This window comes from Bactrocera dorsalis, chromosome 3 (assembly GCF_023373825.1).
Source record: "Bactrocera dorsalis isolate Fly_Bdor chromosome 3, ASM2337382v1, whole genome shotgun sequence".
Classification (NCBI taxonomy): domain Eukaryota; kingdom Metazoa; phylum Arthropoda; class Insecta; order Diptera; family Tephritidae; genus Bactrocera; species Bactrocera dorsalis.
Window position 1 is genome coordinate 68,180,866 of NC_064305.1, and position 23,615 is coordinate 68,204,480.

The 23,615-nt window shown below is 29.2% G+C and overlaps 3 protein-coding genes across 10 annotated transcripts in view; 1 reads left to right on the plus strand and 2 right to left on the minus strand.

Moving 5' to 3' along the window:
* Window positions 1-1,924: 1,924 nt before the first annotated feature.
* On the minus strand, window positions 1,925-3,214 carry LOC105228912 (translin). Its single transcript, XM_011208924.4, has 5 exons — window positions 3,050-3,214; window positions 2,898-2,985; window positions 2,745-2,841; window positions 2,551-2,666; window positions 1,925-2,485 (listed from the first exon to the last, which is right to left on the minus strand). The coding sequence occupies exons 1-5, from the start codon at window positions 3,122-3,124 to the stop codon at window positions 2,145-2,147; spliced, it is 717 nt and encodes a 238-aa protein (XP_011207226.2). The 5' UTR covers window positions 3,125-3,214; the 3' UTR covers window positions 1,925-2,144.
* Window positions 3,215-3,752: 538 nt separating this feature from the next.
* On the plus strand, window positions 3,753-5,229 carry LOC105228913 (peflin). Of its 2 annotated transcripts, none has more exons than XM_011208925.4 (4): window positions 3,753-3,910; window positions 3,962-4,169; window positions 4,518-4,661; window positions 4,732-5,229. In XM_011208925.4, exons 1-4 carry the CDS (start codon window positions 3,899-3,901, stop codon window positions 4,956-4,958), a joined length of 591 nt encoding a protein of 196 aa, XP_011207227.1. In that variant the 5' UTR covers window positions 3,753-3,898; the 3' UTR covers window positions 4,959-5,229. The 2 variants fall into 2 exon arrangements, with proteins under 2 accessions (XP_011207227.1, XP_011207228.1); XM_011208926.4 differs by having other exon boundaries at window positions 3,771-3,910; window positions 4,043-4,169.
* Window positions 5,230-5,978: 749 nt separating this feature from the next.
* Window positions 5,979-23,615, minus strand: part of LOC105228910 (longitudinals lacking protein, isoforms F/I/K/T) — a 126,647-nt gene continuing 109,010 nt past the window's right edge. For all 7 annotated transcript variants that reach the window (XM_049452369.1, XM_049452366.1, XM_049452367.1 and 4 more), the window contains exon 6: window positions 5,979-11,696. In XM_049452369.1, coding sequence (XP_049308326.1) covers window positions 9,922-11,696 — 1,775 coding nt within the window. In that variant the 3' untranslated portion in view covers window positions 5,979-9,921. The remainder of the gene's footprint in view (window positions 11,697-23,615) is intronic.

The window sequence follows — 23,615 nt, forward strand, 5'->3', positions numbered from 1 at the left end:
GTGAAATAATAATACAAAGTTGATATAAAAGCTATACATTTTTTTTCTGATATAAAACGAAATTTTTCAATATGGATTAACTGGGATCAAAAATTTTGTAACCTAAAATAAAAATTAAAAAGTTTTAAATAATACAATAATTTTTAAAATTGTTCAAAGCATTCAAAAGTGCTAAAAATCCAGGCTTAAACTCATGCCAACAAGTACTTAACAACGCGCCAGTCTAATTTACTGCAGGGTTTGTTTAGAAATACGTATACCAACAACAATAGCAATCTTTCGCATATTTTCAAAAGCAACCAACGCGTTTACTCTTTGAGAATCGCACTTTTGAGGTTTTCGCGCACTTGTTGAGAAGACTAAACAATTGAGATGTATGAGTTGCTAATAGATATACATATACAGATCTGTATACATAACTACATGCAAATATACATTTTATGCACATACATGCATAGAAGACAGTAGGACTTTGAACTCTGACAAGTATTGTTTTTTCTGACAAACAAGAAAATAAACAAATTTATATGTACATATGTATATATAATAAAGCTGAATAGACGTTAAAGATGTATTTGTATTCAAAGCATGAATATTGCGATGGACGCATACTTGTTTACACTTATGAACATACATACAAACTTGGATAAGATATTTACTATATTTGTTTGTTTGCCCTTACTTCGTTTTGGAGGTGTGTATTTTGAAAATAATGGCACATGATATGCTTATCTAAAATGAAAACTGAATTAAATATTATTATTATTTATTAATTAAGCTATGCTGAATTTGAAACTAAATTGCAAATCTGCGTGTGATGACAAATTTGCTAAAGGCCATAGAAGGATTAGCTTTTTGTATACTGGTATATGTATGTATTATATAATTTAGCATCTCAACGTTACAGTAAATTAAACTGAACCTGTTGAATCTTAAAGAGTAGTTGATTGTGATTAGACAAAATGAAACGTACATACGTAAAAAGAGATGTATGTACATATGTATATTACTTCAATTTTTTTTTTTTTTTTTTAAATGTAACCGATTTTGTGTTGAGTTCCGTTGGGAGAAAAGACGCGTGTTGTAAGTGTAAAATACATAAATATGTATGTACACATACATATGTATATACTAATATTAAATATGCATCTTTGACCCTTTTAAATAGTTGGTAAACTCCAATGCATATTCTAGAGATCAAAGGGCTTTCACGTTTTCGTATCTACGCATCAGTCTAACTGCGCTGGTCATTGTCACGCCGCTTACGCTAGCATCTACATACATACATACGTATTCGTAATCTGAAGTCTCTAAAATTCACCTAGAACATTGATTACGAACATAATTATTTTATTCTTATCGGTTAGAAAGTGCGCAACTGCTGCAATAAAATTGTGACTAAAGCTGATTATTATTAATAAATTCGAACACACATGAAGTTTTACAAAAACAAAGGAAAACATTAACATATTATTAATAGGTTATTGTATACAATTATACGACAACAAATAAATAGATTATAAAGAAGCTTAATATAGTAAAATTTTAGTTGTTTCTTTGAGATGCTATAGGTTTCAAATTTAAAATTTTGTACGGAATGTTATTAAACATTTTTTTGAGTGTAGCGCCGTAATGTATGTTATAATAATTCGCGTGTTAGTTTCTTTTTCTAATACAACATTTTTTAGATATATTTATTTATTTCGCATTATTCACAATTCATAAAAATACTTTTTTTCTGTTAGCGGCTCTGAAACCCCTTTAGGAACTTGAAAAATGTTTCTTAAATCGTAATGAGAGCTATAATCTTTTCATTAAATTTTCAAAAGGTTAAAATCGGTTATCGCATGGAGAAATGTTATGAAAACACTTTACAAAGGCGAACATGAATATAAACACAAATTTTGCGCTGCATATAGTTACATTTTTATTTATTTTTGTTTGTTTTAAAATTTTTTTTTGTTTAAATTATAAAGCAATATTTTTAATAAACGTTAGCTAAATCATTTTATTACATATAAAAAAAACACAAATCGTTGTCAAGTTATTCTTTTAACACAAAAATAAGTCTGCTTTAATTCCTATGAGACGTGTGAGAAATTAATAAAATTTTGTATACCAATGTCACATGAATCACTTTTCGCCTACGCACTGGTGGTTTCATTTGCGGCTGTATCTTCTGCAGTGGGTTGTGTCGTTTCGTTGCGCAAACCACGTATACTGATGTCATAAACAACTTCTTCGATTTTCTTTACGTCGTATTTTAAGGCGTCGAAACGCTTGCGCAAACCATCATTTTTTAGATTGAGTAAACGAAAGCCAGAATTTAAATTCGCCATGAAATGTGAAATATTCAAGGGGCGATCGTAATCGCCCATGGTTACTGAATTGGTGGCAAAACGAGATAGTTCCGAAGCCATTTGAAGAATTCCCATTAAATAGTCCTCTATATCCAAGTGAAAGCCTTCTGTATGACTAACTTGTACTGTGATAATTGAAAAATGTAATTAATATAAAATTGTGAATAGATAGCACAGCATGTTTACTTACAACCCAGCATTTCTGCTACGGTCTCGCGTTTTACCAGAAAACCGGCTTCTAAATATACAACCATCGCAATTAAAAACACTAGACGCTGTGTTATGTATGTCCAGTGATCAGAGTACCTTTCATTTTTATATATGATTTTGTTATTAGAAAATATGTATAAATATCTGTAAATTTGTATTTGCCAAATTTCATACCTGTAATACTGTCCATGGGGAATGATCTCTGACAATTGTTTGTAGACACCGGCACATGACGCTATTTGTTTGCGCGCTGCTTGGCATGCACCATCAACTATAAAAAATATGTTCATACAGATATCTCTCAAATTAGCAAATATGTACACATACTCTTTGATAAATCTGAATGAATGATTTGAAGTTGGATTGTAGCTTCTTTGGCCAATTGCTCGATTTCTCGCACTTTTATTCTGATATTCTGCAAAAAAGAGAAGACTTTATAATTCAGGTTGCAAATATCAATGAAAATTTGTTTTCCCCACCTCTCGAATTTCCTGTTCATTGTCGATATATTTCTGATAGTTGGAAAACACTTCTAAATTAACAAAATTTGCCATATTCACAAACAGTTTTTACGAACACTAACAAATTTAGCTATACACGATTTGATGTGGTTTATAAGTTTTGATTCAAATATAATAAATAGTGATGAGTACCAAAAATCGTACAATCTATCTCCAACTACAAAACGACAAGAATTTATCGATTTTCATCGATTCTATCTTATGAATACATATTAAATAATGCTACATTTTACAACTGAAAACAAGGTTAATCAATGTGAATCCCTATAGATAAAAATACATATTTAAAAAATTTTATCATTTATAAATCTTTATAAAACAAATACAAAGTTGAATGTTTAAACGAATTTATCTTAATATATTTATCGATACTTCTACGTACTTATATGCGACTCTTTGTTCGATTTATGTACATGAAAAGAAATGGCAGCACTTATCATAGGATGATTCAGAAAATCTACTCTAAATGTTATCAAAGTAATGATTTTCAACCAATATTTTCGTGTTACCAAAAACTATACTAATGAATTTCAACATGAAATAAAAACAATTGAATTGTTGCAAGAATTTATAATTTTTCTATCATAAATTAAAAAATTATGCTTGACCCATCAAATTTATTAGGAGTGCTGCCAAAACGTTTTAACACGTTCCACATTTTTTTTTTTAGTTTTAACTTTTAATCACCTACATGCAACCCTACGTAGGAATTTTTCGGCATAAACAATTGGTTCGGAAAGTTCATCTGGCAATTTAAAGAAAGTTAATTGTTGTATATAATTGAACAATTATTTAACACTTAACATTATGTCTTACGGCGTAAGTAACATTTTTAAGAGTAGAATTATGCAGTTAATTACATTATTTTAGGGTGGTTATCCTGGTGGCTACAATCCTTACTCTGCACCTCCCGGTGCCTTTCCGCCACAAAACGCCCAAGTCTCGCCACAGGCACAGCAATGGTTCAATATGGTCGATCGCGATCGTTCCGGAAAAATAAATTCCAGTGAACTGAAAGCAGCATTGGTGAATGGACGTGGTGAAAACTTTTCAGATAATGCTTGCAAGTTAATGATTAGTAAGTAAATATTTGAATACGCATCTCAGACAATTAGAAAAATGAGTCAGGCCAAATCCTGTTAATTATCAATATTGATTATAATTTTTGCAAATCTGACAATGCCTTATGCTGAATTTCTCACAAAGTTTAACGAATTGGCTAATATGTTTTATTATTAATAATTGAATCATTGATGTAATGTATGCAGGGATATCACATTGTATTCTTGAAAGAGTAAAGTACAAGAACAAAATATTTTTGCTATTAAAAATCGTTGAGGCTTAATCGAATTCATGACTAATTGTTTGAATAAGTATTTAGCTTACAATGTCTGTAAATAATTTGAATTCCTTATCTTTTAAACAGGCATGTTCGATAAGGACGCTAGCGGTACAATTGATATTTATGAATTCGAAAAGCTTTATGAGTACATAAACCAGTGGTTAATGGTGTTTAAAACCTATGATCGAGATGGCAGCGGTCACATAGATGAAAATGAACTAACTCAAGGTAATCATATTCATCTGAATAAAGTCCAAAAATAACTTTTAATTAATTTATTTTCATTTTTATAAAAAAGCATTCTCGCAGATGGGCTTCAGATTCACGCCAGAATTCATCAATTTTCTGGTTAAAAAGAGCGATCCAAGAGATCATAAAGAAGTGTCTGTGGATCAATTTATTGTTCTGTGTGTGCAAATTCAACGCTTTACGGAGTCATTTAGACAACGAGACACTCAACAAAACGGCACGATAACAATCGGATTTGAGGATTTCCTTAGTATTGCTATTGGATGTTCCTATTGAAAATAAGTGAAAAGAAACCAGTACAAATCTCAACACAGTCCGTTTCGTATATTCCGGAAAGTAAATGTCATTCCGTAACTATTTGCGCCTTTCAACAAGTCAAAATACAACATTTTTATATTTCATCTTAAATGCACGTTGTTAAATCAATAATCTCAAATACATACTTTAAATGAATGTGTTATCTATATGTATTATTTTATGTATACCTTTGCCTTTAACTTATAAACGGTGTGTTTGTAAATACAATTAAAAAACTGCTAAAAGCAAAGCATCTTGCATTTTTATATCATATTCGAATACTAATATCGTTGGGCCAAAATTAATATGTCGCATTGTATACGTCGGTGTGGATGGAATCGCCATAACAATCACAATAAGAAAACCACACAGTAATGACCAATGAAGAACGATTTGTCCGCATTTGTTTACTTCGATTTGAGCACTCCATCTACGCCATTCACTGAGAGAGAGCCGGTGAAAGTGTTTATGGCTCCACTGTGAATGGCGGTCAGTGCTTGTTGGAAGTAATTCGTGTACGAAGTCTGGTCGGCGTATTTGATGTTATCGACCTTTTGATGCTTCTAGGAAGCGGTTTCGCCCCAACAGGTGACTGCAGAAAGCACCCCAGCAGAAACTGCCTGAAGAGGAGTTCATTACTCTCCTTAATTGGGTTATTGATAGTCGGAATTTTAACGCCATCGACTGCCTTCGACGTCCAGTTTGTGAATATGGTCGCTGTGGATTTAGTGGGGGAGAGTGTTAAGTTGCGTGCAGTGCGGAAGCGAGAAAAGTCGGAGAGATAGCCGTTTATAAGTCCATTCAAGAATTATAAATTCAGCGTAAGACGGGTGTTATGTGTTCTCGAAAGATGATAGTAACGCTTCGGGGCAGCAGCAGTCTCAGCGTCAGAAAGTATGCGGTTAATGAACTTAAGGAGAGTTTTTTTGGAGGTTTCAAGTGGTCGTGCATCTGTTGAAACTAATGAGATTTTTTTATTTTAGAATACTTAAGACTTAATTGATTTTTATACTTTATTAAAGACATTTCAATAAAGTTATATTTATTTGCGGTAAACAAACTTAGCGACATTAACATATGTATTTGGTTGTATTTTTTTAATCATAAGTGTGTTTTACATAAATTTTAGTACACACGTACTCAGAGTCATAGATGCATACACCTAAGTGTCTAGTTATATAAAATCATATAATTTTTTTTCTTTTAATTTTTGTGGAGACATTCATCATGTATGTATGTCCATTTGTGCATATGTATGTATGTATAGTATGTATAAATGGAAACTTTTTTTTGCGCCATAAAGAGGCTATTCAGTCTTGCTTGTTAATAAATAATAAAATTCAGTCAACATTTTTACATAGAGATCACTTAAGTTTAAATGATAGTGGTTATACAATATATAGTGCTTTTCTTGTTTGCAATATCTACATATACATATGTTTGTAGATACAATTTTGAATTTATGCTTATAAATTTATAGTCGTTGAGAGCGTAATCGACAAGGTATTTATTTATGGTGAAGCACTATTTCAATATATGTTTAAATGAGTATAATACTTGCACTTGCAACAGTGTACTTAACCTAAAAATGTTTTTTTTTCAAGTTTTCATTTTAATTATATAATTTTGTATGAAAAAAAAATCTCCCAATTAATGTATGTAAGTGCTGGGCTTTGGTTTCGAATGCATTACTTTTGTACATGCATGTATTTTAGCTTATTTAGGTGGTAATTAGAAATTTATAAAGATTTAAAATATATTTAAGTCTGAATATGTTAAAAATCATTTAAAATTTTTTAAATGACTGTAATGAAGTCTATGAAATGTCCTCGTCATTTCCGAGGGACTAATCGTTATTTTTTATCATTGCGTGAAAAAGCTATCAATTATCAAGTAAACCAGTTTTTGTTATTGTTGCTTTTATTATTATATTTTTTTTTTTTATTAATTTTTTTATTATTTTCATTATTTTTTATATTGATTTTTTCGTCTTAAAGATCGATATAAGAGATAATGATTTTTATTTTATTGTTATTTTTTATCATTACGTCAAAAAACTAGCAATTATCAAGGAAAACAATTTTTGATATTTTCGCTTTTATTATTATTTTTTATTTCTTGTTTTATTATTGCCATTAGTTTTTATATTAATTTTTTTTGTGTTGAAGATCGATTATCGGGGAAACAATTGTTGCTGTTTTAATTATTACTTATTCATTTATTTTGTTTTGCTTGTTGTTATTATGTTTCATAATTATTTTTTTTTTTAATTTTCAGTGGAAATTTTAATCAGTTATAATGGCAACCATTTTTGTTGTTGTTGTTTTATTAGTTTACTTTTAATCATTTTCGTTATTTTTGTAATTTTTATAATATTTTTTAAATGTTAAATGAAACAATTTTTCTTAATATTATTATTTTCATTATTATTATTCTTATTATTATTATTTTTTAATATTATTTTTGTCAATATTTTTTTAATTTTTAAGTTAAATAATTGTTATTAATATTATTACATTCATTATTATTATTATATTTTAATATTATTTTTTGTTATTGTATATTTTTTTATCGTTAAATTATGTATGTATACATATACATATACATATTATGTATATTTTTTGTAACGAAAAAATGAACGATTTTTTATTATTGACTTTTGTTTTTAATTTTTTCATTTTTAGTGTTTCAATATTCACGTGAAAAATTTAATAAACCATAGGTGATAAATTTGTGTTATAGTTTTTATTATAATTACTATTTTTTGTCAGTTTTATTATTAAAGTTAAGTTTATAATTATTATTGTTTCAATTTTTAAATGAAATAAATGCTATTTTATTATTAGTTTTTTAATTCTTTTTTGTTATTGTATATTTTTTTATCATCGTTAATTAATTTTTGTATATATTTATTAAATTTTTTAAGCGAAAATGTGAACGATTTCTGTGTTAATGATTTTTGTTTTTTATTTATTTATTTTTTATTGTTGTTTTATTTTCGCATTTTTAAGTTAGAAAAAATTAAAAAAATATTAAAAAACTAAGAAACCGTAATTGATAAATTTTTATTGTGCTTTTAGTAATATTTATATTTTTTGTCAGTTGCATTGTATTTTTTTTTTTCCTTTTTAAGTATAACAATTTTTATTTTCATTTTTTATTATTTTTATCTTAATTTTGATTTTTGTTTTTTATGACATTTTTATTGTTGTTTATTTTTTTAATTTTTAAGTAAAAAAAATAATAAACAAACAGTGATAAATTGTTATTGTTGTTTTCATTATTATTAATATTTTTTATCATTTTCATTATTACAGTTATTTTTACATTCATGCGTTTTTTTTTTTAGTTTTTAGGTGACACAAATGTTATTATATTTTTTTATTTTTATCATTAATTCTTTTTTCTGATATTGTTGTTGTTGTTATGAATTTTTTATGGTGGTTATTATATGTACATATGTACATATATAAAAAATGTAAGAACCGATTAATTATTATAAATTATAATTTTTTTTAATTTAAGTAAAAATAGTTAATCAATTGCTGATAATTTATTATTATTATTGCTATTATTATTATTATTTATTATATTTATTTTTTTTTACAAGAGAAATCGATTATTAAGTGTTCAATTAATTTTATGATTATTATTTTTTTTACTGCAAAAATTCATCGTTTATTAAAATATTAAGTAGCATTATAATAATAAAAATTTTTTTTTGTATTTTTTTTTATAAATTTGTATTATTATTTTTTATTATTATCTTTTTTACCGCAAAAATTTACCGATTTTCATGCAACATTTGTTCAGAAAAGGTAATTCAGCAAACATTTCTATTATTAAGCAGATTCCGATTCACTTTACATTACAAATGTACAACAACATAGACTTCATGTATGTATGTACGCGTTCAGAATGCTACTAATTCGCGTTTAAAATATGTAGACATAACAGTCAAATACGAATTTTCGAAATTCCAGAGCGAGCATTTTAAGGTATTTATCGATTACTAAAATTAAAATCATGTTGTTTATACTCTAAGCACCTTGCAAATAAACTAATTTTAGCTGTTCGTCTTGTTTTCTTTTTCTTCTCCTCATAATCTTCGACTTTAGTAGCTAAATCTTTCTTGTTAAGGGCTCGAGAAGCTCGAGAAATATGTCTCAATTTCACTTTCCAAGTCAACTATTGCGTTCGAATTGCTTTTAAATGAAGTTACAGTTATAAAAAAAGATTCGAAAATGCCTTGCATATTGGTAAGCGTAATAAAATCTTAAAAACTGTCGCGAAAGGTAAAGACTTCAACACTTACTTTAGTGATATGGACGTAAATACTTATACTAAAGGCACATAACTAGTTGACGACACTTACTTAAGATGCACGCATGTAAGTATGTGTGTGTGCGTATGCATGCATGTAGTAGCAGTCAAATAAAGCAAAAAGTGTTTTTATTGCAACTGACTGACTTAGAGCATAAAATGTTAAGTAATGAGTATAAATTCAAGAAAAACATACAATATTATGCTTGAATGTATGTATGTAATAAACTTAGTATAACAAAAATATGTAAGTATGCACGTAAGTGAGTATATAATCTCGGTTCAGTTAATTGTTAAACTTATTGTAAACAGTCTTAAATTTTCGTTAAATTACATAACACAAATATGTAGGCATATCTGCATGTAAGTCTATATGTATGTAAGTATATATAACGACGAATAACATATAAATTTTTGAAGAAAATGCAACAAGTATGCAACTGCGCATACATGTGTGAGTATGTGTGTATCTAATTATGCGGCCGCAGTTTTCAAACTGCAGCACACTCACGGTATTTTAAGTGCCGTTAACGCTTAATTGTTTTTTTTTAATATTTTGAAGTTTCACATTAAATGCGCGCAGTCTCTTCGTTTTCGGTTATCGTTAACCGTTATAACATTATTTCGAGCAATCAATGATCAATTTGCTCGATGAGTCATCTGATGCATTTGCGCTAATATTGCCACCGTCCAATTTATTTGAGTATTTCGAGCGCCGTTTACTCGCCAATTGCGGCAGATCCGAGTGGTGTTTGCGCACGTGCACACCGAGATTGCCACGCTGCTTCGACTTGTACGGGCAGTAGGGGCATTGATGCGACGGTTCTTTGCCACCGCACTCGACATTCTCGTGGCGGCGCAATGTCGACTTCCAACGGTACTTTTTGCCACAATGACGACACTCGTAAATGGGTTCGGGACCCTCATTGCTGTTTTCGTTATTGCCGCCCTCTTGGCTACTCGTCGCGCCAAACGAGTTGGCACCGTTTTCAACGCCGAGCGTGTACTCTAGATGGCGGAATGCCTGCGAATGTGCACCGAACATGAACTTTTGCGAGTCGTCCGACATATAATCGGTATTTGAGGCTGTTAAATGTGGTGAGGACGAAGAAGCGCCACTCGGTTGGTAGACACCGGGCATGGAAGAGCTGTTATAAGTGGGTTTGGTACCCTCGACCAAGTGTATGTCCTCGAAACCGTTATAGCGTGAATCATCCTCGTCATCGCCATCGCCGGCGTCCATTTCATTTGCCGTATTCTCGGCTGCGCTTTCCGATTTGAGACGTCGTTGACGTAAAAAATTTTCCAATATTTTCGATGAAAACGTATTTGCGGCGTTCGCATCACCAACATTACCATTATTCGCATTGACTGGTCCGTTCATCTTCAGCAGCTCTTGCGTGCGCAATTGCTGTTGGAAATTATTGTAGCCATCACGTAGGAGTGCTGCGGCCAGCACGGCCGCCGGTGGCAAGACATCACAACCGGCGGGCATAACACCAGCTGGTGAGCCATTATTTTGACTGTTGAGTGCATTGGCGCGCTCCAAAGCACTACTCAAGGGCGCTAAAGAAGGGATTTGGGCATCGGTCAATGTGGGCACTGGCTTAATCACCGAGGAGCCGACACCGAGACCCGCATTAGGTAGCATGGGCATCACCTGTCCGGTTGTCGGATTTATAACGGGTTTTATATCGAGCGGCTCACCATTCGGTGTCACCACTACCGATGTTGGTATGGCATTTAACGGTGGCATTGTGCCGGCAGCAAATCCGTACAAATTATTGTCGGCGTTTGTGTTTGTAGCTTGCATTATATTTGCATTGTCAGTAGCTTGATGAAATGCTGCATGCTCAACGGTACCGTTATTCTCTGACGGTACCGCCATCTTTTGCTGTTGTTGTTGTTGTTGTTGTTCCTCTTTCGCAGCGAACAACATTTCATCATTTTGCAAGTTTTTTGGCTCGTTCACTGCAGCGGCGGCGCCTTTGGTGGCAATAGCCGCTATGCTCGATGGCTCGTGACCCTCAGCCGACGTCGGCGAAGTTTGTCTAAATTTGGGTGCTGCAGTCTGTTGGTTCTTTGGTGCATTAGCTACGTTTGCTTTGTACAGATTGATGAGCATATCTGACACATCCGTCATGGACATATTTTTCCGACTCAAATTCGCTGGCATAGTAACTCGCTCGGCTTGCATTTGCGGCGACAATCCGGGGACAAGCCCGGTCGCAGTTTCTGGCGGCATGGCGGCGCTGGCGCTTGTGCTGGCGTTGCGCACGTTGAGTCGCTTGGCGCCGTGTGTGTTGAGTATGGAACGCTGACATGATTTCTGTATCAAGACGCCTTGCGGTGAGGTGTTCTCCTTGTGCGGCTGCGCTGGTTTGCGGCTAAAATCTGAAATACGCAAATTGTGTGATTAAAAATTTATGAAAATTAAATTTCTGTTAAAGCAAACATATGTATGTACATATATGTAAATGTGTATGAAATTGATGCTGCGTGAAGAAATGAGGTTAAATGCGTATGTAAAGTGAAGGGGTTAAGCATGCAGTGTACAAAAAAATTATATTGGTTAATATTATTATTAAACTATGAATGTCTAAACATTAACAATAATAAAAATAAAAGTTAAAAAAAATATTAATTATTAAATTCAAATAATTAAACAAAAATTCGCATGCACAATAAAAATACAAAAATAAAAACAAACAAATAAAAACGCTTAAATATAATTATAAAAATTTATATAATATAAAAAATGTTGTATAACTAAAATGAAAATAAAACAACAATGTCGTGATTTTTTTTATGTATTTAATATATTTTATGGCACAGTGCAGCATGAATCGCATGAATGTTGGTGTTTTGTCAAAAGAATATAAATATAAATAAATTTAAACTTTTTACAATGTTTAATATAGTTTTTATGATTTTATCGAATATAACACAAAAAAAAATATATAAAAAAAAATTATAAAAAATTATTAAACATAATTAAAAATAATTAATAATGAAATAAATATAAATTTAAAAGATATTGAAATTGAATGTTTAATTAGACTATAATTAACCTGCAATTATGTTATAAATGCTATAAAATCAATTTTAAGGTATAAACAAATATTAAAAAAAGAAATTGTAATAACTTATATATTAACTTAATCTGCTTGCTACTTAAAACACAATAATGCTGTATATAACAATTATACAATTATAGCCCAAATAATATAATTATTAATAACAGTTATAACAATAATAGCATAAACAGTAATAATAAGAAAATAATAATATTTATACTATTATTATTTCATTATTATTACTATTTAATATAATTAATAGTAATAAAATAATAATAGCCAAAAATATAATCATGATAATAATAACGTGGGAATAACAATAACCTAAATAAAAATATAAAAAATAAAATAATTATATTCAGAGATTAGAAAATATTTTTAACGAAGTCCCTCCTCTCAGATCACTTTGAGTAATTTAAAGATGCCTTAGAGAACCCCGTCCCCACGACAGTCGGGTCTACGGAACCGGAATGAAACCGGATTTATTATCCGGTCAAGAACTGTCAACTTGGCAGAATTCTGCCACTTCCACAACAACAATATTCCTTAGAGAACCCGAGTTTGTTCGGTATGTTTGTATGGCAGCTATATATGGTCCGATCTAAACAATTTCTTCTGTGCAAAATTTTGTTAAGATATCTTGTCAAAAACAAAGGCTTTTCATAAAATTTCGATCGTTCAGTTAGCTTAAAAGCTATTTGTTATAGTATTCCGATCACAATAATTTCTTCGAATATTGCATAGATGTCTTGGGCAGTCATCCTTCCGGAATTTCTTGAAGAAATATTATCAAATACAAGCACTTGATTCCGATCGGAAATTGTATCGTTGCTTCGGATAATTATCCATGCGAAATTTCTTGAAGAAATCTTATCAAATAAAAACGCTTCTCATACAAGGCATTGAATCCGATAGGTTGTTGTTGCTGTAGCGGATAAAAATATGACCGAAGTAATTTAGAGGAATAGTGCCGAGTTGACAGTCCTTGGTCCAGTCGTGGACCCGACCCTACTATAGGAACCGATCGGTCAAATTATATGGCAGCCATATCCTACAGTGATCCGATATCAGCAGTTCCAACAAATGAACAGCTTTTTGAGGAGCTAAACACATGTGCGAAATTTCTGATTAATACCTCAAAAACTGAGGCACTAGTTCGCGTGTATGCCCTCTTCAGAGTATAAATATTTGAAAGAAACTGCAATTCAGCGCAAATTATTATTTTTTTCTTAAGTGAATCCTGTATTAAAATTGTATTTTTGTGCTTGTTGTGACTAACACATTCTTCAAGAATTTTTCAAAAATATATGTTGTGGAACATATATGCATGTACATTTGTAGCAAGCCTCCGTAAAAACATATAAAACTAAGCTTCGCGACATATAGTACATTTGTAATTTCCATCATTATATTCTAAGCCGTGTTTTGTTACGAAAATATTGAGTTTTTTCATTTAACACACTTATGTGGAAGTTGTGGAACATATGTAGCAAGCTTTCATAAAATTATATAGTATTAAGCGCTGCCACGCTCATTTTATAATTGATATGATTTTACTACAAGTCGAGTTTTTAAGAAAAATATTGAGATTTGGGGGGTTTTCAGCGTTTTGTGGAACATATACAATATATGTGACCAAATTCGTGATTTCTATTTGCTGTAACAGTGTTTGCTAACGAATAGATTGCAAAAATTTTACAACAGATTTTAGATTTTTATATATGTATGTATGTATATTATATAAATCTGAAAGTACAGGTGAAAAATACACTTGTGCAACAAGTTACGCTTGGCTATGAAAAATACAGCCCTTTACGCTTGAAGTTCGATATTTTACGTTAAATACAATATTTAGAAAAAAATTATACTTATTTGCAATATTTAAATATCTTTTCCCTGTTAACTTCGTTCAAGTGCGAGTTTTTGGCTTTAAATATAGTAATGTATGCAACAATTTGGATGATAATCACTATGGAAGTTGTGCAAACTATATGATCAGATGATTTGTTGTTAATTTGCTATGCTTCGACGACATAAGGCTTATTCCCATACTAACTTACGAGTCAAATAACGCCTGCAGGTAGTTTGAACGCTGTTAGTTGCATATATACATTTACATACATATATATAAATATGTGATTTTCTGTAGAGCTTGAGCTTGTTGCCTTATCCTGGTTTTCGAAATTTCCTGCGAAAAAGAAAGACAAAAGAGAAAATAGATTAGTTTTGCTAAGGTACTGAAACCGGTTTCACAATGTTGTCACTTTCGCTGGCACGTAACGCTAAATCTTGACCTAGAAAAATAGAAAGATAGAGAAGAGAATAGATTAGAACGGTGTTATAACATGTGTATGTGTGCGTGTATGCATAGATATTTGTACAAATGTGTTTGTGTATCTATGCATATGGCACGGCGGCAGTGCTGAAACACAGGATTGCTGCTTGACGCTCGGTGTGTAGCTGTGAGTATTCAGTTTGGAAATGCATTTATTTTGCAGATTCGGCTTAATTAACCAATGAATGCATTTTTATTTACTTTAATTTAGTTGAAAATATTGATGTGGGCAAAATTTTGTTGCTATGAGTAATAATTTTATATACAATTTTAATTTTTTTTATATAAATTTTATTTTAATTTTAAAATGTAATATTCAATATTTAGTTTTGAAATTCATTTGTTGAATAAAATGTGTTTTTGTTTGAAAAAAATGTGCTTTAAAATAACTGTATGTATTTTTCTTTACTTTACATGCACAAAATTGTCTCGGCAAATAGTTTATTTACTGTTTTTATTTATTTCTTATTTACTATAAGTTATTTTCTGATTTTTTATATATCACTGCACTTTGAAAATATTTTTTGCACTTGTAGCTCGCAAGTAGGCTTTGCACACTCTTTGTTTTTTGGTTTTTTTTTTATATTTTCACTATTTATTTTGCATTTTGTTACACAAAAAAGTTTTATTTAAACAATATATAAACTTTATTCATACAATAATTATACGAAAGCACCGTAATTAATTAATTAAAAGTTTATTGTAATATTAAAACAAATTAAATAATATTTTTACTGTCAAAAATTGTATATAATTGTTTTAGACTAATTTTTAAAAGCACTTCATACCAAATAATTTTTTTTTTTCTAAATTATGAAAATAATTTTTGTATTATACTTTTAAAGCTCCAGAAGCTTTAGTTAATTTTAATTATTTCCATACGACACACAGCTACACACAAAACGTAAAGAAGCGTCGCTACGGTACCACTCGTGTTTCAGCACTGCGCTTACGAAAAAAATATTTAACTTAATTTTCTAAGCGTTACTTCGATTTTCGTAGAATCACAGGCATGCATCCGTAAGTATATCTTCATATATGTTTGTATGTATGCATGTGCGGCGCTGTGTGCATACAAAAGCCTGCATATATGCATTTCAAACGTAAACCCACACGCGCACACTAACATGCATATAGAAAAAGGTCGGAGACAAAATAACGTCGATCACAGAAGCTATTTTCAGTCCTGCCACAGAGGATATACACAACACTGCAAAGATCACCCAAATTCACACACACACATACATATACATATATGTAACTAGCTAGCTGCATAGTAAATCTGGCTGTATATGCGCAGGCGGTGTCCACACACTGTTGCACCGCTGCAAGCAGCTGCCGTTGTATTGTTGTTGTTGTTGCGCCTGACTTTATCGCAAATACCTGCATGTTGTATGTAAACATACATATATACATATATAAACATTTTTCCATGTATACACAAACCGAAATCTAGGTCTGAAGTTATCCTTGACACCAGCATAAGAGAAAGAGAGAAAGTTTGAGCATGCGCCATATATACCCTGCAACTAAAACATATACATACACACAAGCACACATATATGTATGCATGTATGTTTAAATAAATGGAAATGCAAGCAGGAAAAACGCTTTGCAAGCCTGTTGCAAGTGTTCATGCGACAGGATCGGCAAAGTGAGGCATGTTTTCCAAACTGCAAGGCAACTATACACCTACATACATACATGCATACATATGTATGTATGTGTGTTCATTTTCCAAATGTACAAATAAGCCTTTGCAAGCAGCGTTTCGACTTCAAATTTGTTGTTTTCAAGCACAGGCGACACATATACACACACATACACATGCATATGCAGCAGCAAAAGTGCACATTTGTGTTTGGATGTAGGCAGCTAGTAGGTACTAGAATATTTGGAAAACAATTGCAGCTATTTCTGGGAATTGCTGCCTTTCTGCGACGGCTGTATCTACGATTTTCGTTGTATTCGATACGATTTTCCAACATGAGCACAGTTGGCAAAAGTTAAGAAACCGACTGTTGATCCTTTTTGTATGCATCGCAGTACGTGCGTATGTATGTAGCGTATAAGTGTAGCTACATATACAGTGAGGCAGCGCGATTAATGTGCCCAAAGACAAACTTGGCAAACTGGAAAATAGTTTTCAAAGCCTTACGTAGGCAGTTGTGTGTGTACATAAGTTGTGTGTATGTATATATTTATATTTCAAGTGTATGTATCTACAAAGAAATGTGTACAAATAGCATTGCACATGCATTTAAACATATGCTTAAACAGAAATTTGCAGTTTTTCATTAAAATTTCGTTTTTAATTTTTCATTTTTTTCATTTTATTTTATATGTTTTATTGGCCAAAATATTAAAAATTACTGTTTTTAGCGGAATTTAACTGAGCTTGTTTTTTAAACGTGCAGAATTTTCAATTTCCGTGCAAAGATTTTGTATGTTTGTTTAAAGTTTTGAAAATTATGCACACTTATATTAATTTTTTGCTACAAACTACTGGTTGTTGGTATTTAATATATGCTATACATATACCTACATATGTACGTACATATATAGTTTAGTATATAAAAACTTATTTTAGGTTGTATTACTTTTAATTTGTTTCTATTTCGCATTTTTGTTCAAGATAAACATATTTATAAGCAGGGTTATGTTAAAAAATAATTGGATTAGCATTTGTATATGCATACATATATTATGTTATTATGTAATTCAGAAAAAACTTTATAAAAAAATATTTATGAAATTGCTAAACCAAAATACCGGTTTAAAATATTAAAAATAAATTTTTTAACCCAAATAAATATTCAAATTTTTAATTTAAAATCATTTATATTTATAGTTATAAATTTTAATATTATTATTATTTTTTTATTTATTATTATTATTTTTGAATTGAGATTGAGAAATTAACCATTTTAGCCCAAATAAATATCCCAAGTTTATCATTTAAAATAATTTATAAAATCCGAAGTGGACGAAAAATGAACGTGAGTTGGAACCGATACAAAAACCTGTTGTGAAATGAAATATAATTTTTCCTTCTCAAATATAAAGCAAAAAAAAAATGTTCTACATATTTTAATCAAAACGAAATGTTACATAAAACGAAGCCATCTGGTGGCGAAACGGAGTTCGCCGGGTTTGCTAGTAATTTATAATTATAAAGCTATTATTTTTTATTTAAATTTCGTCGCGCCGAAAATGGCGTTAAAAAACTGAAATTTTTGAACACAAATTTTTTTTATAAAAAAATTGCAACCCTGCTTACATAAAGTATGTACAAATGTATATATATGCATTTATTAGAATGTACATATATATTTCATTACATTTGGCAGCAGTATTATTTCATTTTGAAATCAAATTATACATAAACATATACGTATATATATATATTTTCCCGTAGCTCCTAGGTGGAACATAAGGACTCTCAGACATAAACATATACATATATATATAAACTAAAGCTTGCGGAACAAATAGTACTTAATTAGACGACTACAACAAGAAAAACATAAAACACAACCAAAAATGTACACATACATATGTATGTATATTAATGTAACTTCAATAGATGTCAGCACTTTCACGAATACAAACTATAAAATTTTCCAAAACAACCGTTAAACAATCTACTACCTCGTTAATAACATAAATCTCGCACAACAATTTTATAAAATTTACTTTTTCAAGTTTTATTATTAACATAAAAAACTTAAACAATCTGCCATTGTAACAAATTTGGCTTGCTCATAATAGTACAGTTATATATTTGATAGTTGAAACATTCTGTTTTGTTTACAGGGCACTGTTACGCATATTTCATTACTTTCTATATGTGTATGTATGTAAAAATATGTAAGTTGTTGTGGCGTTGCTAAAGTGTGAAATTAAACATATCACTTGAAATAATTCTTAGCATTTTTGTCTAAAATGTTCTACAATACAAAATAAGTATATGAGTATGCATGTTGGTCTATGCTTTTTTCTGTCTGCGCACAGGCCCCAAAACAAAAATGCATTATAATTTTATTTAATTTTTAATTTTAAGTTACGCTCAGTGGCTTAATTAAAGCTGTTTTATTTAGTCAACACGCGGCAAGTATGTATGTACTTATACCAAAGCTCGTATGTACATATGTATGTAATAGTATCGGTGGCTTATATCAAAACCGAATGCTCCTTGCGCATGTGCTCATTGAGAAAAGCTTGCGAGCGATAGACACGCGAGCAGAGTGGACAACGATTGGTCTCGAATTGCGAAAGCCGCTTCGAGCTTTGTCGCGGCAACTTGCCCGACCGATTTGCATATAAACTATCTGTATTGACGAGCAGATTTTTACGCAAAGTCGGCATGATGCGCTCCAACGATTGCACCGACGAAATGGAGGCCAGTTGTTGTAGTGCAATGAGCGCGGTTGGATTGTTGGCGATGCCTTGTTCGTCGGCCGCCGCGGTTAACGATGTGCCCACATGCAAATCGGCTTTCAATGCATTCTGTTGTGCCTCTATGAGCGAGCCGCCGCTACTGCTGTTGCTGCTGTCGTAATTGGTGTGGCATGACTGTTGTTGTAGCTCAGCCAATGCCGCCGTTGTCAATTTGCTTTTACTGGTCGCTGCATTGCCGAGATTTGCCGAATCGCGTCGTGTTTGGCGGCGCAAATTGTACTTACTCGTGGTGATCGTTATGCTGTCCAAGGAGATGGTGTCTGGAAAATAGCAGAAAGTTGTTGAATTTAAGTGTTGGTAAAATTATAAGTATAAATATGTACCTACATATATATAATTTATATATACATATATAAAAGCATGTGCTTAAATAATTTACGTAAGTATGAAAAAATATAAAGTAAAAAATTATCAATTTAAATATGTAGTTGCATTGAAAAAATAATGAGCGACAGCGTAGAAAAATAAGAAAGCAAAAAATTAAGAGTTTGCACACATTATATTTTATATTACACATATTGAAATGACATACATAAAATGTAAATAAATATTTTTATATAATATATAACTGCCTATATACACCAATTTTTAAGAAATTACATTAAAGTATCCGAATTTTCATAAAAGTTCACTATTTTTGGTAAATCACAGACTGTTTGTGCTTAAAAGCTCTTAGGTCAACATTAATATCCCAAATTCATTAATTATTTTATAACTATTGCAATTTTATTTAACCTAATCAAATACAATAACAAAATTTTTAATTTTAAAATTATAAATTCTTAAACTTTTTGTGCTTAAAAGCTTTTTTAATATTTATATTAAACATTTTATTCTACCTAATCATCAAATCAAAACGAATTTTCATAAAAGCTCACTATTTAAGGTAAATCAAAGACTTTTTGTGCTTAAAAGCTCTTCGGTCAACATTATTTTAATGTTATAATAATTCATTAATTATTTTATAATTATTGCAATTTTCTTTTACCTAATTAAATACAAAAAACTATTTTTTAAATAATAATAATAAATTTTAATATCTACACTTTTTATGGTTCAAAGCTTTTCGATCGAAATTTAAATTAGATTTAAATTAATATAATAAATTCAATAATACCAAAACAACCTTTTTAAAATAGAAATATATAGTTCCAAAACATTTTGTTATTAAAAGCTTTTCCGTCAGCATTTATATTAAAAGTCAATAACTATTCCATAAATATTGCATTTTTATTTAGCCGTAAGCCTAGTTGCAACCTCAAAGTGAACAATTACTTGACTGCTACGATAATTTTTAAGATATATGTATGTACATATACAATAAAAAGCTGTAACTTTATATAATATATGTATATATTTTTTTATCATCAAAAAAGTGCATTTTATTTTACAAAAAACTATACAACGATTCTGACATTATTTACTCGTATGCTTTAAGTTCCTGTCACATAAGTTGAAAAATATTAGTTTTCGAAAGTGTAACTATTTAAGAGACAGGTACTGCACTGTAGAATGAAAGACAACAAACAAAATGCCTTGACCTTCAAAGCATGAAAGTCTTTTGTTTTGTTGGTATTTATATTACTGTACAATGCAAATGACCATAGACCTAAATAGTAAAATAAAAAAAAATTTCTCAAGCTAAAATAATCTAAAATTACCAAAATCCCTCATATGAAAATCCATTATTTGTCCACTAGGTAGCAGTAAATTCATATGTGTATATATATTTATATGCATAAATTGTAGTAACTGTCTATTACAATACAAACAAAAATAATAATACAACATTCTTCCATTTTTTTAATATCAAAATAATACTTAAAGTAAAGTGTTAATTTCAGTCATCCCATAAATAAATATGCAGCCACGTGTTTGTTTCATTTCCAAATGCAAAAACACGAAAGTCCAGCTCACAACTCGTTTTGTGTTGATACCTAAAAAAGAGAGACAAATATTAGTTTTGCATTCATAAATTGTTTTTACACATTTCAACAAGTAATTCACATACATATTTACATTATTTACGTTCCACACCCTGTTCATTAAATAGAAAGCTCGCTTTTACATACATAGTACATATGTGTTTAAATTTTATTTGTATTTTTGTAACTGCTTGAACATCACACTCGTCTATTAACACTAATGATTTTTTATATATGTATTTGTAGAAGAAAATATGCCTCTTTACACTTCAATCAATAAATACATATATATTAAATAAATGCATAAAACGCTGCCTTTTGACGTCTTACGACACAATAGCTGCCAATATTGACCAAGCTTAAAAAAAAATAGTTAACTAATAAACAGCACAGAATTTGTTGGTGAATTTCACTTACTTATAAATACACATACATACAAATATCGTATTTTATAATATATTGCTGTTTCTCTTTTTTTATTTACATTAAAATTATGATGCCTTATTGTTGTTGTGGAGTTGTAACTGCTCAGAGGCTTACGTTCAATACACACACATCAGTACATTTATTTAAAGTATTATTATTAATTAATAATATTATTATTATTAATGTTTAAAATATTTAATTTTAAGTTTTTTGGCTTGTTAAGTTTACTTCGATTAATTCATATGTCTATTTTAAAACATATGTTTTACTTCAGTCTACATATTACACAGATTCTTAAATAGTAATCAATAATAAATAATTTTTACATTAGTATTTACAATAGTTAGAATAGCCACTGGTAAATACAAACAAGGATTTCGAGCGACAAAGGCGAAATATAAGTAAAATATGGGTCGAGATAGTAAAAACATAATGAATAAAAATAAAATAATAATAAAAAATAAAATTATAAAATGAATTAAAATGCTTTCAATTTTAATTGAATATATAATTTATAAATGAAAAAATTAATTTACAAATAGAAAATTAAGATACTGTTAATTTAAAATAAATAAATTTAAAACAAAATATAATTAATCAAGACAAATAGCAAAAAAAAATAGTAACAATTTTAATAATACAGTATAAGAAATATATATAATTTATACGACAAAATATATAACAGAAAATAGAAAAAAATACTGTTCGTTTATAATAATAACCATACTAGTAAGCTGGATGTTAAAATAGCAAAAAAAAATATTTTTTTATGTTTTGAAATTTTTTTAATAAAAATATATTTGGGATACTCACAACGTGTCATAAAGCATCGTAAAATCATAGAATCATTAATTTTTATACCAGTTTAAAAAATTTGTTGTTGGATTGCATACTAAAACAAGTTTACGCAAATACAACTCTGAACGCTATGTTTTTGGATCGTTATAACTTATAGCTTTATGAGACTATGTGAAACCCCTAATTAATATGAAAAAATATTCAATGCACAAAAATTAAAAAAAGGTATTAAAAACATAAATATTTTAATTTGAAAATTATTAAATAAGAATTTAATTTTTTAAACAAGAACTATTAGATGTTTGAAAAGCGTAAAAAATTAAAATAAACTGTTTTAAAGGAAAAAATATTTTGAAGAATTGTAAATAAAAGTTATACACGTATGGTAGTGTAAATGGAAAAAATATAAAAAAATAGTCAATACAAAAAAATTAAAGAAAAAAAATGTATTCAAAATATAAATATATTTTTTTTGTTAATTTTTAAGTACTGTTAATAAGAACTAGTAGTATGTGTAGCATATTTGAGAAGTGTAAAAAATTAAAAATAGCTGTTTTAAAGTAATTGTAATAAAAATTAAGCTCTTCACCGTTAAAAAATTAATCTATATAATAATTCAGTAAAAGCATTATAGTTCCTTTTAATATGTGTTATGAAAAGTTTCATACACTTACTATAAAAATTACAGTAAAAATTAAAAATTTATTAAAATAAAAAAATATTTTGTAAATAAAATTATGCGCTTAATAAAATGCAATAATAATCTTAAAAAAATATAATAATTAACTTGTGGCATTATAGTACAATTTAATATACTATATAATTAAAATTTCTATAATAATAAACAAATATTGAAAAAAATATATGATAATAATCTTAAGAAAGAAAACTCAATATACTAATTAACTAAAGCATTGTAATTCAATTTAATATTTCTTATGAAAAGATTCATTCAATTACTATAAAAAATTACAGTAAAAATTAAAGAATATTAAAAAAAAATTAAAAAAAAAAATAAATATTTATATTAAATATAAATATTTATAAAAAAAAGAAATAAATAATATTTTGTAATAAAAATTATGCTCTTAATAAAATATAATATATGTTATGAAAAGTTACATTGGTTTACTATAAAATATTTAAGTTAAAATTTAAAAAAATATATGTATATAAATACTGTTTTTATCTTTTGGAATACTGTTAATTAATAAAGACCAGCAAAATTAACACTAAGTTTTAAAAGACTTTTAATAAAAATTACACTTAATAAAATATAATAATAACCGTA